The sequence below is a fragment of the Pelecanus crispus genome, chromosome 5, assembly GCF_030463565.1.
Source record: "Pelecanus crispus isolate bPelCri1 chromosome 5, bPelCri1.pri, whole genome shotgun sequence".
Classification (NCBI taxonomy): domain Eukaryota; kingdom Metazoa; phylum Chordata; class Aves; order Pelecaniformes; family Pelecanidae; genus Pelecanus; species Pelecanus crispus.
The window spans coordinates 43,056,582-43,070,011 of NC_134647.1; the positions used below are offsets into that span (position 1 = coordinate 43,056,582).

The window sequence follows — 13,430 nt, forward strand, 5'->3', positions numbered from 1 at the left end:
TGCATGGCAGCTGCCTGTTCCTAAGTAATTAATTGCTAGTGTGCAGTATGTATTGTAGGGCAGACACAGAGCCATTAACCCTCTAACTGAAAACTCCTGTAAATGCAGATGTGTATATGCCAAGGTAACATGAGATTTAAGGTAAATAAAGCCATCTCCATCATGGAAGGAAAGATTGCTCTGAGGGCAGGCTGCAGGCTGGAAAAATCCTGCTCCATTCCTTCTTCTGCCAGTGCCTCTTGGCAGAACGACTTGGCTGAGTTGGTTAGCTTCTTTGTGCTGCAGGTCCTTGCAGAGTAGCAGTACCTACCTCACTGTGATTGGAGAGAAAAGTGCAGCTGACACTTCCAGCTCCTGCTCTTGCAAAAGCTACAGAAGTATTTCTGCTGAGCTTTTTTGGTGGTTATCCAGTTACACGTCCTAGCCCGCTGAGTGCATGCTGGGAACATATTGTTATGTGCATCATTCCCTCCATTTGGTTTCCAAGGGGAGAAAAGCTCAGAGCTGGGTGAGCAGAGGGAGCCCAGTGCACGGCAGCGTGTTCTTTAGTTTGGATGTTCTGGGATCACACTTCAGAATGCACTTGCACAGTTTAGAGACACCCCTGATTACCAGGAAACAGCACTGTGAGCTTTTGATCATCAACAGAAACCCCAAACACCTCAGCTTGTTTTTAATGGTTGTGTTTTCAACAGCAGATCTTTAATTACAACACATAACTTGGTTTGTCTTGTGTCTTTTGAACAGCATGGCCTCTGTTCTTTCCCTCTGCTGCTCTGGGATTGCTTATGTATTAGAAGCTTCTGCCCTCCAGAGCTGGATGCATTTTCTCCTTGCATGCTCATCCACTGCAGTGTGAAGTAAAATAGCATTGTGGGGGAGTGCTTGAGCTGGTGGGGTGCTGACATCTGTCCAAAGTGGGTGATTAAAAGGATGTAAATGGTTCTCCAGCAGCACACCCCATAGCTCTGCCTTCTGCCTGGAGAGGGGACTGGGAACAATCCAGCTCTCCAAGGAATCACTGTGAATGTCACAGCAATAGAAATAACTCTTACCAAAGTGAATCACTTTAAGTTAAAGGCAGACGGAAACCAGATTACTTTACACCAATGAGTGTCAGACCAAAAATTAAGGAATTGAGAGCAAGTTTTTTGTTGGGTGAAAATACCAGTTTTTGTAAAATCCTCTGTCGTACTCACCAGTGTTTCAATGACCTTGTAGTAAATTAGATTAATAGGTGTTGATTTTAGAACTGTGTTTCATTATCTTTTGATACATTAAAATCTAATTATTTATTCCCACAAACATTTTCTTATACTTCTGGCTTTTTAATACTGCTGTTGATTGCATGAATTTAGCTTGCAGTATTGTTACCAGTTTCCGCAATACGATGGCAGCAGGTGGGACAGAGGTGTTGCTGTTCTCTTACAAAAAACCTGCAACTGTTATTTCCTGTGCCCTGCTGCAATTATGCTTGCCTTCATTATTACTTGGTGAATAACCCTGACATTACTTGCTCCTGTCTTTATCTCTTCCTCTGTGCCCTCCCTTAAAAGGAAAGCATGACACAGATTAAAAAAGGTGGGGCTTTGCAAGCTGAAGTATATCAAAACCTTCCTCTCTGAGTAATGATTTCACTAGGATTGCTGGGGCATATTCTGGAGATTTTGGTAAGTGCTCCACTCTGGTACGTGATTAGGCAGTGTTTTTGCTCTGCTTAAAAGTATATCTTTTTAATATGCTGAAATTAAGGTAGCTGTGCATCTGAAGTTTGGCAACATCTTTTTCTTTTTGGAAGTTTTCACATAAAGCCAGTTGCTAGAATTATGTTAATGCAAATGGTGGTTAGATTTATCTGAAACCTTTCTGAAAATGGAAGCTGGTCTTGCTTTTTCAGTTGCAGACAGGTTTTTAAAAGCCTATTTATTAAAGTCTCTTTAGAACTAGTTATTTTTTGTCACTTTTTTTTTTTTTAATTAGTCATTTCTAGGTTGAAGATTTCCTTGGAATATGCTCCTTCAACTGCGGTGGAAGTCATAGTAGTAGTCTTATATTTAGAGGATTATTCTAGTATTTATTTAATGGTTATTACTCTCCAAATGTGTTAGTTTAAGAAGGTTATGCTTTAATGCACTAGTCTGTGCTTTAAAAATGTCTTCCTATATATTTAATGGGTTGGAAATGTGGTAGAAAATGAACTGCATTTGCCTGTTGCATAGACTGCAGCTGTGTCACATCTTTTAAAGTATGTATGATTGCTGTGTTATTTCTAACACTCATGGAGTTAATAAGCTTCGCTCATAAATACCAGCTAAACGCTGTGGTTTCAATGCAGCTCTTCAAAACTTAAATTTACAAATAAGTCCAAGGTTTTCAGGGTTCCTTTGCAATCTCGCTAACTTTTTTCAGTTGCAGCATGGTCATTCCTATAAATTATTTACAAATGTAGCAAGACAAACTTGAAATCCTTTAGTGTTTTCAATGAATAATTTAATGCCCTTGTTTCCTTTTAATCTTCTCTCTGTACAGTTATGTCCATAGTCACTTTTCTGGTGTTAACTTATTAAACAAATGAACAAATAAAGTAAAACTCTGCCAATAAGCATCTTGCATAGATCCAGACCAAAATTTGTTTCTCCCCATGGAACTTTTATCTTAAACTACAGCTTTAAAACCATCTTTACATTAAACATCAATTATATGAAATGGTAGGAATTGCATACTGGGTTATTAGGAAATATGTGTCCCAATGCACAGTTGCTATTCTTACTCAGTTTAAGTGATGTGGTGGTGGGGTGTGTGTGTTTGCTTTGTTTCAAAAAACGTGTTTTTAGGGACGGTACTCTCTCAGCCATGCAGCCGTCATTGTCTTGGTTGATACCAAAGTTAGCACTTCACAAAGGGCAGGATGATTGCTTTGTGGCTGTAGCCTCTAAATTCTTCTTGCAGAGTGTCTTTGTAGAAGAGGAACTGCTAGAGCTTTGATAGTTGCTTCTCTGCTCTAGCTCATGCCTGGAAACCATCCTTGCACTCGGTAAAATGTGCAAAGGTCATGTGCTGCCTGGGGAGGGAAGGAGGAATCCTAAAATGTTCAAGGTGCTGAGTGAAACCTGTCATAACCCCAACACCAAGGTCAGCTGTTGTCTTGTAGCTTGCCCTGTTTGGAAACGCAGTGTGAGAGCTACCAGTCTTTTGTTGGTGGACTTCTTGTTTACCAGGCCCTTCTTGATCTGCTCTGAAGTTAGGGTCATGCAGGGAAGGGCACTGTTACCTGCAGGACCCTGGACTTGTTTGGTGTTCAGAGAGTTTGTGAAAAGCCAGGCAGGCTTATAGATGGGCAATGGATGGTCTCATACATAGGGAAAGTAAAGCCAGACTGTATTTGACCAGAACGTATAGCTAGACGATAAAGCCAGAACTGCTGTGTTTGGTCTTGCCATCTGTCAGTGAACGAGTGATTCTAGCCAAGTCCCTAAATGATTCACAGGTGGTTCCTTGGACCTCACTTCATGGGTGCCCAGCACAAGGCTCCACTGGCCCTGAAATGATCTTGTGAAATAATGAGCAGAAATGGTAGTTTGACTGCTCTTGGCAAGCTTCTAGTGCTTTGTATTCCTTTAATGGAGCCCTTCCTGTTGGGCCAGCAGAGACAGGAGGTCCCTAGTGCAGGTGCACACACATGACACTCTCGGGGTTCACAAGCACACACATACTTGTAAATCCCTCGAGCCCTGCACCCTTGCCTGGATAGTTAAGAAATAATTTATTAAGAAAATAGGAGAGACTGCAATGATCAGGTGCAGGGCTCAGCCAGACAAGCCCATTGATGGCCCCATTTCACATGCAAAGGGCCCCTTTTATACCCCTTTCTGCCTATTCATCCTTTGTTCCTCCCCATCTGCCTTCCACTCATCAGCTGGCAGGGTTCCACCAGCTCCCCCTCCAACATCCTTGAACCTCAGGTTTGCATCTTTGTCAGCTGCAAAGTCCCAGTTCCCACACAGTTTCTTGATAGAACTATCAACTAGTATGACCAACAAGGTGTGGGTTTTTTTCTTGCCTTTGTCTCCATTACATTTGCCTGCCAGGTTTGAGCCTCTGTATATTTTGTGTATGGCTTCCCCCTTTTCCATAGTATCCCATTTGACAAGCCTGCCCGATCAGATAACCTCTATGGAATAAACATTCCCACATTCCACATACCCTTATCAATTAGTGTGGTTGACTAGGTTTGGGTGTCATCACTTCCTCCCTTACTGTCTGTCCTCAGGTTTTCCTCTCTGTTTGTTCTTGGTTATGGCTTCCTCTTTCTTCTTAATATCCCACTTAATTTGTAAATTAAGTATTTGTAAATACACTGGAATAGGGACTGCTCATTGTATATAAACACTGAATAGCTCAAGTTCCTCACCGTGCCCATCAGAGATAGGAAGGGAAAGAGAGTTAATATAAGGCAATGAATTGAATGGGATGGCATATAGGGTATGTTCCTTTCTCAAAGCATGTTGGCATGGAGTTCTTTTTGGAGTGGGGAAAGAGAGAAGAAAGTCTCTTTGCGGTAAGAAATAAGAGAAAAGATCTTCTCTGAACGTTAGTTTCACATTTTAGGAATCAATACACTTCCTAATCTTTATGCTGGATTTGAATAACCTCTCCCTTGCCTTCCAAGGGCACTAAGTGTCCTTGCTGGTTTTTATCTCGTGAAAGAAATGACTATTGCTCCTTCATCTGCCCCTCCACCATGCTCTTTCAGGTTTCTATGGGCACCATGCGACACCGAAGAAATGGCAATTTTGAGAGTTCCAGACTCCTCTATTCCAGCATGTCTCGCAGCATAGATGTGTCCTGCAGTGATGCTGTGAGTATCTGGTACATCCTTGATAAGCTTGGGTGTTGTCTTGGGCATGGGCTCCAAGGGTTATGAATTAGGTCATGTCAGGAGAAGGATGATTGATTTTTCAGTTTTCCCTTTATGGAGAAGTTTTCCTAGCCAGTGACCCTTCAAGCAGTAGCGGTGCTTTGTTGACATGGTGAAAGTCTAAGGAGGTATTGCCTTCCTTTTGATTCCTGTAACTCTTTATTGTGCATGCTTAGTCACTTCTGGTTTTAAATCCTTTTCCACATTTCAATTAGAGACAAATCCTGTCTCCATAAGAAGAACCCCAACCTCTTCGTGCAACTTGATGGCAAAGGCAGACAACATATAATTATGTTAAACATCCCTTGAAAAGCCTCAATCATTTGCTGATCACAGCGATTGTCTGGCAGATTTCTTGCTTCTGATGGGCCTGCAAGAGGCCTAATGATTAGCTCTTAGGTCTTTAGCAAGTGGTTCCCCCTCCCTTTTATTTTCTTGGTCTTGCATCATTGTGGCTTTTACTGGCTAATTATGTTCTCTCCCATTTTCTTTCTTTTGGATGTTATAGTCCTTTTCAAAGAATGCTTTTCCACTTGGAATAACTTCCTCTAACTGCTGTTTAACTCCAAGTGTTCTGTCAAAATGATAAACGTAACTATAGCTGTATGTCTTCCCTTTTCATCCCAAGCTAAATCTTTGGCTTGCAAATCCAAGCTGTGCTTAAAAACAGACAAAACCCCCAAAGCCCCCAACCTTTATCGGCAACTGAGAAATGTTTTTTGCTTTCCTAGCTTGCAGAGGCAGATTAGGGGTGAATTTGCATCTCCCAAGTTTAAAAGCTTCCCCTGCACTTGTGGCGTTTCAAGGTTAATATGAGAGTTAATGGTTAAACAAACTGGAGGGACTTTGCATTCCACTGAGGTCACATAAAGCATGACTTTAGTTCTTCAGGTATCCTGCTGGGGTCTTTTTGTGTTAAATTGAAATAGTCCCTACCCAGAGGACGTCTTTGCCTTATTGTTTTTTCTTTTTTTCTTTTTTTTTTTCCTTCCCTTGGGAAGAAACAGTGTTTGCCATAGTGTTTTAAGCAGTGTCTAGACCAGAGTTAACCACTGGTTTTGAAAAATATTGTCAGTGCTGCAAGTTATTTGGAAACATGGCAATGCATGCAAATAGAAATGCTCTGTAGTCTACAGCTAACTGTATTGTGCCACTGAATTCAAGTAAGATGTTTTCTATGTGGGTCTTTTGGATTAAAAGCTGAAATTAAAATAGGCTCTCCAGCAACTCTTAGGATATCAAATCCGTTTTGCTGTTCAAGATTTTTTTTTTTGAGGGGGAAGCCATACCTTTTGCCTCTTTAGTATATATTGTGCTTGATAGATATAAAAATACTGATATCACATCTTTTTTGGAATGCCTATTTGTGATTTTAAGTAGTCTTTTGTGTCCTGTCGACTCCCATCAGTACTTTCTAGTTGCCTCCCACCATCCACTTTGAGAAAGGAGGCTTATGAATTTGCACCAGTTTTACTTTGTGTTTAAACTGACTATGCTGTTTCTGAGGTTTCTCCTGTTTTATGAGTTATCAGAGGTAATTTCTTTTTTTCCCCCCAAGGATTTGGTCAACTTCATTCAAGAAAACTTTAAGAAGAGAGAATGTGTCTTTTTTACAAAAGACACGAAGTCAGTGTAAGCAGACACTTTCTCTTGTTTTACAGGAGTGGGGAGCTGGGAGCTGAGGGTATTTCTGCCTGCTAAGCCATGTGGCAGGGGTCGGGTGGTGAGCAAACTTTTTGATTTTTTGTTATGAGTCTGAATCTAGCAGTGCAGCCTCATCTTAGTCTCGTTTGTACAACTCCTTTTGTTGTCACTGCTTGTTTGGCTTGTTTGCATATGCCTGGGCTATTCTGCAGTCATGGTCAAAAAAGCTGGAAGTCTGGTGGTCAGACAGGCACCCTGGAGTGCTTCTCCCAGCTCTAGACCAGTGCTCTCCAAACTATTTTGATTGCACACCCCGTCAGTAAAAAGATTTTGAGCATATCCCCCAATATATGTTTATTTGTAAACTATGTACATCTACTACTGTACTAATATTATGTATGTTATATACAAAATAGCAATTAAAAAAGGATGAGATAAAGATGAAAATACAAAATAGCAATTTAAAAAGGATGAGATAAAGATGAAATAAACACTATTTTAAACTTTAAAAAAGTTTACTTAGTGTGCCCTCCGCTTCGGAGACCACTGCTCTAGACTGTCAGGAGGTCATGTAAAAACTGGAAATATATCAGTTTGAGATACTTCACAGATAACTTAATGCAAAACTAGAGGCCTGACCTTCATGCTAACTCTGTCAGCATGCCTTCCAGCAGCTCTTAAAGGGCTTTAATATCAAATTCCTTATTTGAAGCATAATTGTGGCAATATATAGGTGCTTTTAGGGATGCAGTACCAGCACTGGTATTGGTGTATAACAATGTATGTATGTGTCAGAGCTTTGCATAATTTAAATTCTCCTTTTAAACCCAAATCACAAATTCCATGCACAAGCCTTTACAGCAGAGAGATACAGCTGCTAGGTTTCGCTTAGGCTGATGTTCTCTTCAGATAGGATATTATACTTGCTCTGTATTCAGGCACAAGTACTGATGCAATATAAGTTTGAGGACCATAACATTGTTTTTGTTTTTTGTTGGGTGGGTTTTTTTTTTGTAATCTCAGGAGAAAAGTGATCAAACTACTGCAGCTGCAGAAGTCCTAATACAGAGCTCTGAGGGCTCTCAGTAATTCCATTCTCCTATGAAGCTGGGAGGAAAAATGCCTTGGAGAGAGAGAGGGAGGGAAATTAGGCTCATTTCAGAAAGTCTTGCTTAGGGTCCTCTCCTGCCATCTAAAATGGGATGTCTGGCAAAGGACCAACAACCAATGGAAAGCTGGTTCTTATCAGCTTCTTCACCTACAAGCCCACTGGGAAAGGATTGCAAATCATACTTTATAACTTGCTGGGGTTTTTTTGTCTATGTATTTTTAAGGTAAGCTGGTTTTATTTGCAAGCTACAGTGGAGTAGAAGAAACCTGTAAGTTTTCTCTCCTTTGAGAGGCATGCTGTGACTTACCTTTACAGCAATCTTCACAGGAGAGTATTACTCAATCTCATGTTCGCAATCTGCAAGCGAACTATAAAGGTCACTGTTAAGCACACAAACTACTGTCCTTATCTTAATCTTTTTGGGCCGATGCATTTTTACTTTTTTTCCCCTCTGTATATTGCCAAATTGCACAGTGCTGTTTATAGCATTGTTCCTCTTGCTTTGTCTCCCCATCTACTTTTTTGTGCTGTTAGCAAAGTTAACATTGTGCAAGTGTTTACCCGATGTTGTTTGTTAACTCGGACAGTAGGGGCCATACTTGCTCCCTCCTTTTGCAGTTGACAGTGCTTACTGTACTTGGCTGACTACAGTTGTCAGTCAACCCTGGCTTTTCATAAGCAAGGACCCTTTCTCAAGGCCCTGTGAGGAAGCAGGGATATAGGCTATGCAGAAGATTTCATGGTCTGTGCTGCAGCTTTTCCTAGGAAAAGAGTTCTCTGAGCTTTCCCAACTAGTCCTGCACAACCAAAGTGCAGATTTTTCCTGCCATTGATGCAGTTTCAGTGTTGGTGAGGAGGGCATTGGTAATGATGGCACACCACGCCATGCAGCGGACAGGGGTGGTGGTGGGGGAAGTGTGCTAGGAACACAGCAAACTGCCTGCAAAATCTGCTCAGAAACCAGATGTCCGTTCCCTCTTGATATGAATATGTCCTAGGTGTGCTTAGGTACCAGTCAGGCCCTGGATTTGCATGGAAAGTGATTACGCTTTGTAATCATCTTAGTGAACACTTTCTATCTGGTTGAGAGCACAAAAATGGAAGGAAACCATTTGTACGTATCAGGTTAGCAGCAGATGAGGTCACTTCTGGTAGTGTCTGATGCCAAGTTCTGGTTCATTTTTTCATTTCCGTGCATAGTTGTAGGGTTTCAAATTAAGCTGCTGGTGATTTAACTTGGTATGTGATAATGAAAGAGGTCACATAGGTCAGGCCCATCCAGAAGTGTCAGCTCATCTCTCAGCACAGAGTGGTTCCTGAGATATACACCACTCCATTGCCCAGGGCTAGACAGAAGCAGGTTATAGGAGGAGGAAGCATGATTTAGGTGCTGGTCTCAGCTGAGAGTTGGTTCCTCTTAGCTGTTAATTTGTCACATAGCAAATCCAAGTAGAGTCCCATGCGCAACTGGTTCCATAGCTCCACCTGCTGCCTGGCTTATTGTGTTTGTACAACCCTGCTTCCAGACTTTGCACTTGATGTGACTGCTGTGGTAGGCACCCTGTGTTCTACTGGCTCCAGGTTTTGCTGCAGAATAACACTTCTTGGAAATGTCCTGAGTGAGCAGAAGTTTTGCAGGTGGTTTCAGCTATGAAAAATTTCTGTCTTTTGTTAATAAACGTATCAGAGCTTACTTTTCTGTGCTCAGGATGATAACTGTGGGGTTTCGTGCCTACTCACTCTTCTTTCAGGGGCAACTTATGTAAATGTGGATACCCCGAAAATCAACACATAGAGGGCACTCAGATTAATACCAATGAAAAATGGAACTACAAGAAGCACACTAAGGAACTTCCTACAGATGCCTTTGGGGACATTCAGTTTGAAAACATGGGAAAAAGAGGAAAGGTAAGTGATTGTATTAAGGATATGCGTCAGGCCCCTGTTGGGTGAGCCATATTCAGAGTCCTGAATCCAGCACCAGTGGAAGCCCCTGCAAAGCAGGGAAGGTGAAGCTAAAGTCAATTTTATTCTAATGGTAATGGAAGGAGTTAGACTACAAATGAGACAAGCTGATTTCTCAAGCCCTGATAATAGGGAACAAAGAATAATTTCTTGAATAATTTCTTCTGTGTTATTTGTTTCATAGGCCAGTGATGGGAGTGAAAAGAGGTTATCTGTTTCCAGGCATGGCGGAAGAATGGGTGAATGAGAGTGATGCTCAATTATTATTTTTCTTTTTTCGTGTAGCTAGTTTTATTGTAATTGCCTTGTAATACAATTCTGAAGATCTTGGGCTAGGAGGAAATAATTTTAAACTAGACCTGTGATGTCTCTCACTGGGGCTCTGTACCCTGACTTATATCAGTGTGCAGTTACAGTGGCTGTTTTGTAGTTCCCATCTATACTGAAATGTCATGGTGTTGAGGAGCAACTTAGTACCCTGTTACCCATCTTTAGTGGTGAAGCCAACATAATAAGCTTATGTGCCTGAATGATCAAGCTCCTGATAAAGATGCTTTGTTCCTGACTGACTTTAATGCCAAAACAAGGCTGGTTTTTGGAACATAGCACCTTTCTAGTGTGGACTAACTCATGCTTTAGAAAGAAAATGGCATGAGGGTGTGCACCAGTGCAACCCTTGAGGCAGGAGCATGTATAACATGCTTTGCCTTTGAAGGTGCAGCAGGATCCATGAGGTAACAACCATAGCAATTTCACATCTGTAGGGATGCAAGACCTTTCTTTGGAGGACTCTTTAGTGCAGAAGCTGCAGATGCCTACTTGCTACTCCATAAAATCATCACTCGTGCTTTGTAACGGCTCTAACATTGCATGACATGTTATACAATGACTGCCTGCAGAACTTTCTGACCTATGTTCCCTTCCTCCCTAGCTGCTCTATGTGCAGATCATTGCAGTCTGTGGATGTACAGTGCTCCTTTCCATACAGTTGTGTCTTATGCCTTGGATTGGACACTGAAGGATGTTGTGGCATGTTGGAATGGGGCGTGTGTGCTCCACACACTCACAGAGTAATTTTGTTTGGAAGGCCTCTCCAGAATTTTCCAGCCAAAACTCTTGCTCAAAGCATATCCATATATACCAGCTTGCTGAGGCCCATAACCAATTGAATATTGAGTATTTCCCAGGTTGGAGATCCTACAGTGATGGTAAATTCAATGGGGATATAAGATACCAGTGGAACTTCAGAGCTTTTGTTCTCTTTGGTTTTTCCTTGGTGTGAAGACAGTGGAGGGATGGAAAGAAGAAAATAGCTGGTGTTGCTGTTTCTGATGATTTATACTGATAATGTGTGAGGAGTCACATGTGGCTGAGCTCATCTGCCTCTTCTAAATGACTGATATTTACCGCCAGTGCAACTTGCTTGAGACAATAAAAATAAATGAGGAAAATCAGAGCATGCTATGTAATTTAATTGGGTTTGTTTTATGCAAAGTAGCAGAAATGAGAGGCATTTGGGTGGGAAGTAAGACTGAAGGTTTTGAAGCACACTTAAACAGATCCAAGTACTTCACATATATGTTGATATGCATATTTTAGCTTCATACTATTGTGTTGTAAGCTGCTGTGTACCTTTACTGAAAGAAGAGATTATTTGCTCTATTGTAAAATTTCTGAGTTCTCAAAGCTTGAATGTTCTTTCCTCATGTTGTGTCCCCCTTCCCACCCTGGAGATTGGTTTGTGTGCCCATAGTTGTTTCGTGAAGACTCTCAAGGCCACTGTGCATGTTTCAGAGCATACTTTGTTCAAATGCCATAAGTCTCCTAATCCATCCCATCAGCACATTGGCTGGAGTTATGTTTCTATTCCACATTGTCATTCACTACATTGCAAGGCACCTGCTGGTCTTAAACATTGCAGAATATTTTCTCTTGATCTTGTGCACAGTGGGGAGAACTTTAAACCCAAGGTAACCTAAGAGTTGCAGACTATTATCAGTGAAGGATGGGAAGTTTCATACCCCTCATTGTACTTTTTAGGATGGATGAGTCCTAAAAAGTCCTGAGCAGAAATAGTAGATGTGAACCGACCAATAAACTCTCTACATTTAGTAAGTCCTGCTTGCACTCTCTTATTTTTGTGGTGTTGCTCAGATCCTGTAACATCCAAGGACATTGCAGTTGCTGTATTTTATGTTCTGAGAGCCCTCAATCTGAAAAACTGCTTCTCTTGAATACCTTTCTGAGTTCAGCTACTGAAAGACTTGGCACTGCCTGTGTCTGAGTGTTGGATCGGTGATAGTTGGGGTGCACCAGCAGGCTGTACCAGGAGATGGCACCGTTGTACTTCAGAGAAAGAAAGTGGCTGAACCGACGGGTTCACCTGCTTGAGTAGAGCCTGCAAAGGACTCTGGAGGTGGCAAGTGCCAGATGTATAGTTGCTGGTATATTGAATGAAACTTAGGTGTAACTGAAGTGTGTTTGCAATTATACACCGTGATGATGTATGAGAGAACGAGATAAGCTGTATGGGCAAGTCTGCTTCAGCACCTTTTTTATATAGATGAAAATGACTTGTATAGATGAAAAGTCATTCAGCTGGAAACCTTAACTGTTTATGGAACAAAGGTAGTCATATAGATACAAGGTACTCTGTGTTATCAGTAGGGTTTAGGAGAAATGCCTTCTAACTACAGAGCTAACCAGATTTGCTGTGGGGATGGCTTACTGGCTCTGTGGACCAGTTAATGTTTCTGGCAGGCTCCCCTCTCCTATGGGGGATGCTCTCCTGAAAAACACCCACAGCTGTATGTGGCTGATGCTTCTGAGAGCAGAAGCTGTGGGAGTCCCATAGCTCTCCTGTGTTGCTGCTGGAGCTTGCTAAGCTTCCTCTGTGATGTGCTGTTCTGAGCCAGATGCAATAACTACTCCTGGAACAGATGAATATGTTCTTTAGTTCAAGTTAAATGCCTCTGAAGAAAGGACGTTTCTACCTCGAACTAATCCCTTGGTTTTGCTCTCCTGTGAATCAGTATTAGCTGATTATAGGTAAGCTATACAAAATCCACTATGATTCAGGTCCAAGTTACTTCTTTTCATCCCCTGGTATGGGTTGTATAGCCGTGACTGTCTTCCAAAAGTCCATCACACTAATCTACTAACAGTGATGAAGTTGCAAAGGGGCTTTTAAATAGCACAGCAAAAAAGTCAGAGCGCATTTTACATAAATGGTGAGATGGTAGGTGCATCTGAAGCCAGTTTATCTATCTAGTGTGTTGTGGCTTCCTCATACAGTGTTAAAGCTTTACTACAAGTTTGATAAAGTTGTGATGTGTTAACTTAAAATGCTGTTATGGGTATATGTTATGATAGGGATGCTATGCTCATGGAGCCTGGCATTTGTAGCTAGTCAAATTAAGGCTTTAACAGTGTAATCAAAATAAGACTGTAATTATTAGTAGTTCACATATAATAATAATGCTACCACTAATCTATAATCCAAGCTATAAATATAGCTTTCTTACAGTTAACATTGTTATACTGTAAACTTCCTCGGTGTTGTGTCCATCCTTCCAATGTTTCTCTGAATCCCAAGGTCAGTGCTCTTGCCTTCCTCTAGTGGAAGGAGGGTTTGGAGGCTTTATGCTGACTCCCAAGGTCTTTGAAGGGATGATTTCAGTACCGATCATGGGGATCCCATCTTCATTGAACCTGGTGTGCTTGGAGCTCTTTCTAGATTTCTCTCAAGGCAGTCTGCTTATGCTTCTTTCTTTTCAGTAGTTCTGAATTATA

The 13,430-nt window shown here is 41.5% G+C and overlaps 1 protein-coding gene across 3 annotated transcripts in view; it reads left to right on the forward strand.

Annotated features, from left to right (window-relative positions):
• Positions 1–1,628: 1,628 nt before the first annotated feature.
• The window catches only part of TRPM8 (transient receptor potential cation channel subfamily M member 8), a 48,234-nt gene continuing 36,432 nt past the window's right edge, over positions 1,629–13,430 (forward strand). For 2 of the 3 annotated variants that reach the window (XM_075710347.1, XM_075710348.1), the window contains exons 1-3: positions 4,742–4,858; positions 6,477–6,550; positions 9,425–9,581. In XM_075710347.1, the coding sequence (XP_075566462.1) occupies positions 4,742–4,858; positions 6,477–6,550; positions 9,425–9,581 (348 nt within the window). Of the gene's footprint in view, positions 1,671–4,741; positions 4,859–6,476; positions 6,551–9,424; positions 9,582–13,430 lie in introns of those variants that run through there. The other variant, XM_075710346.1, reaches the window with a different exon arrangement.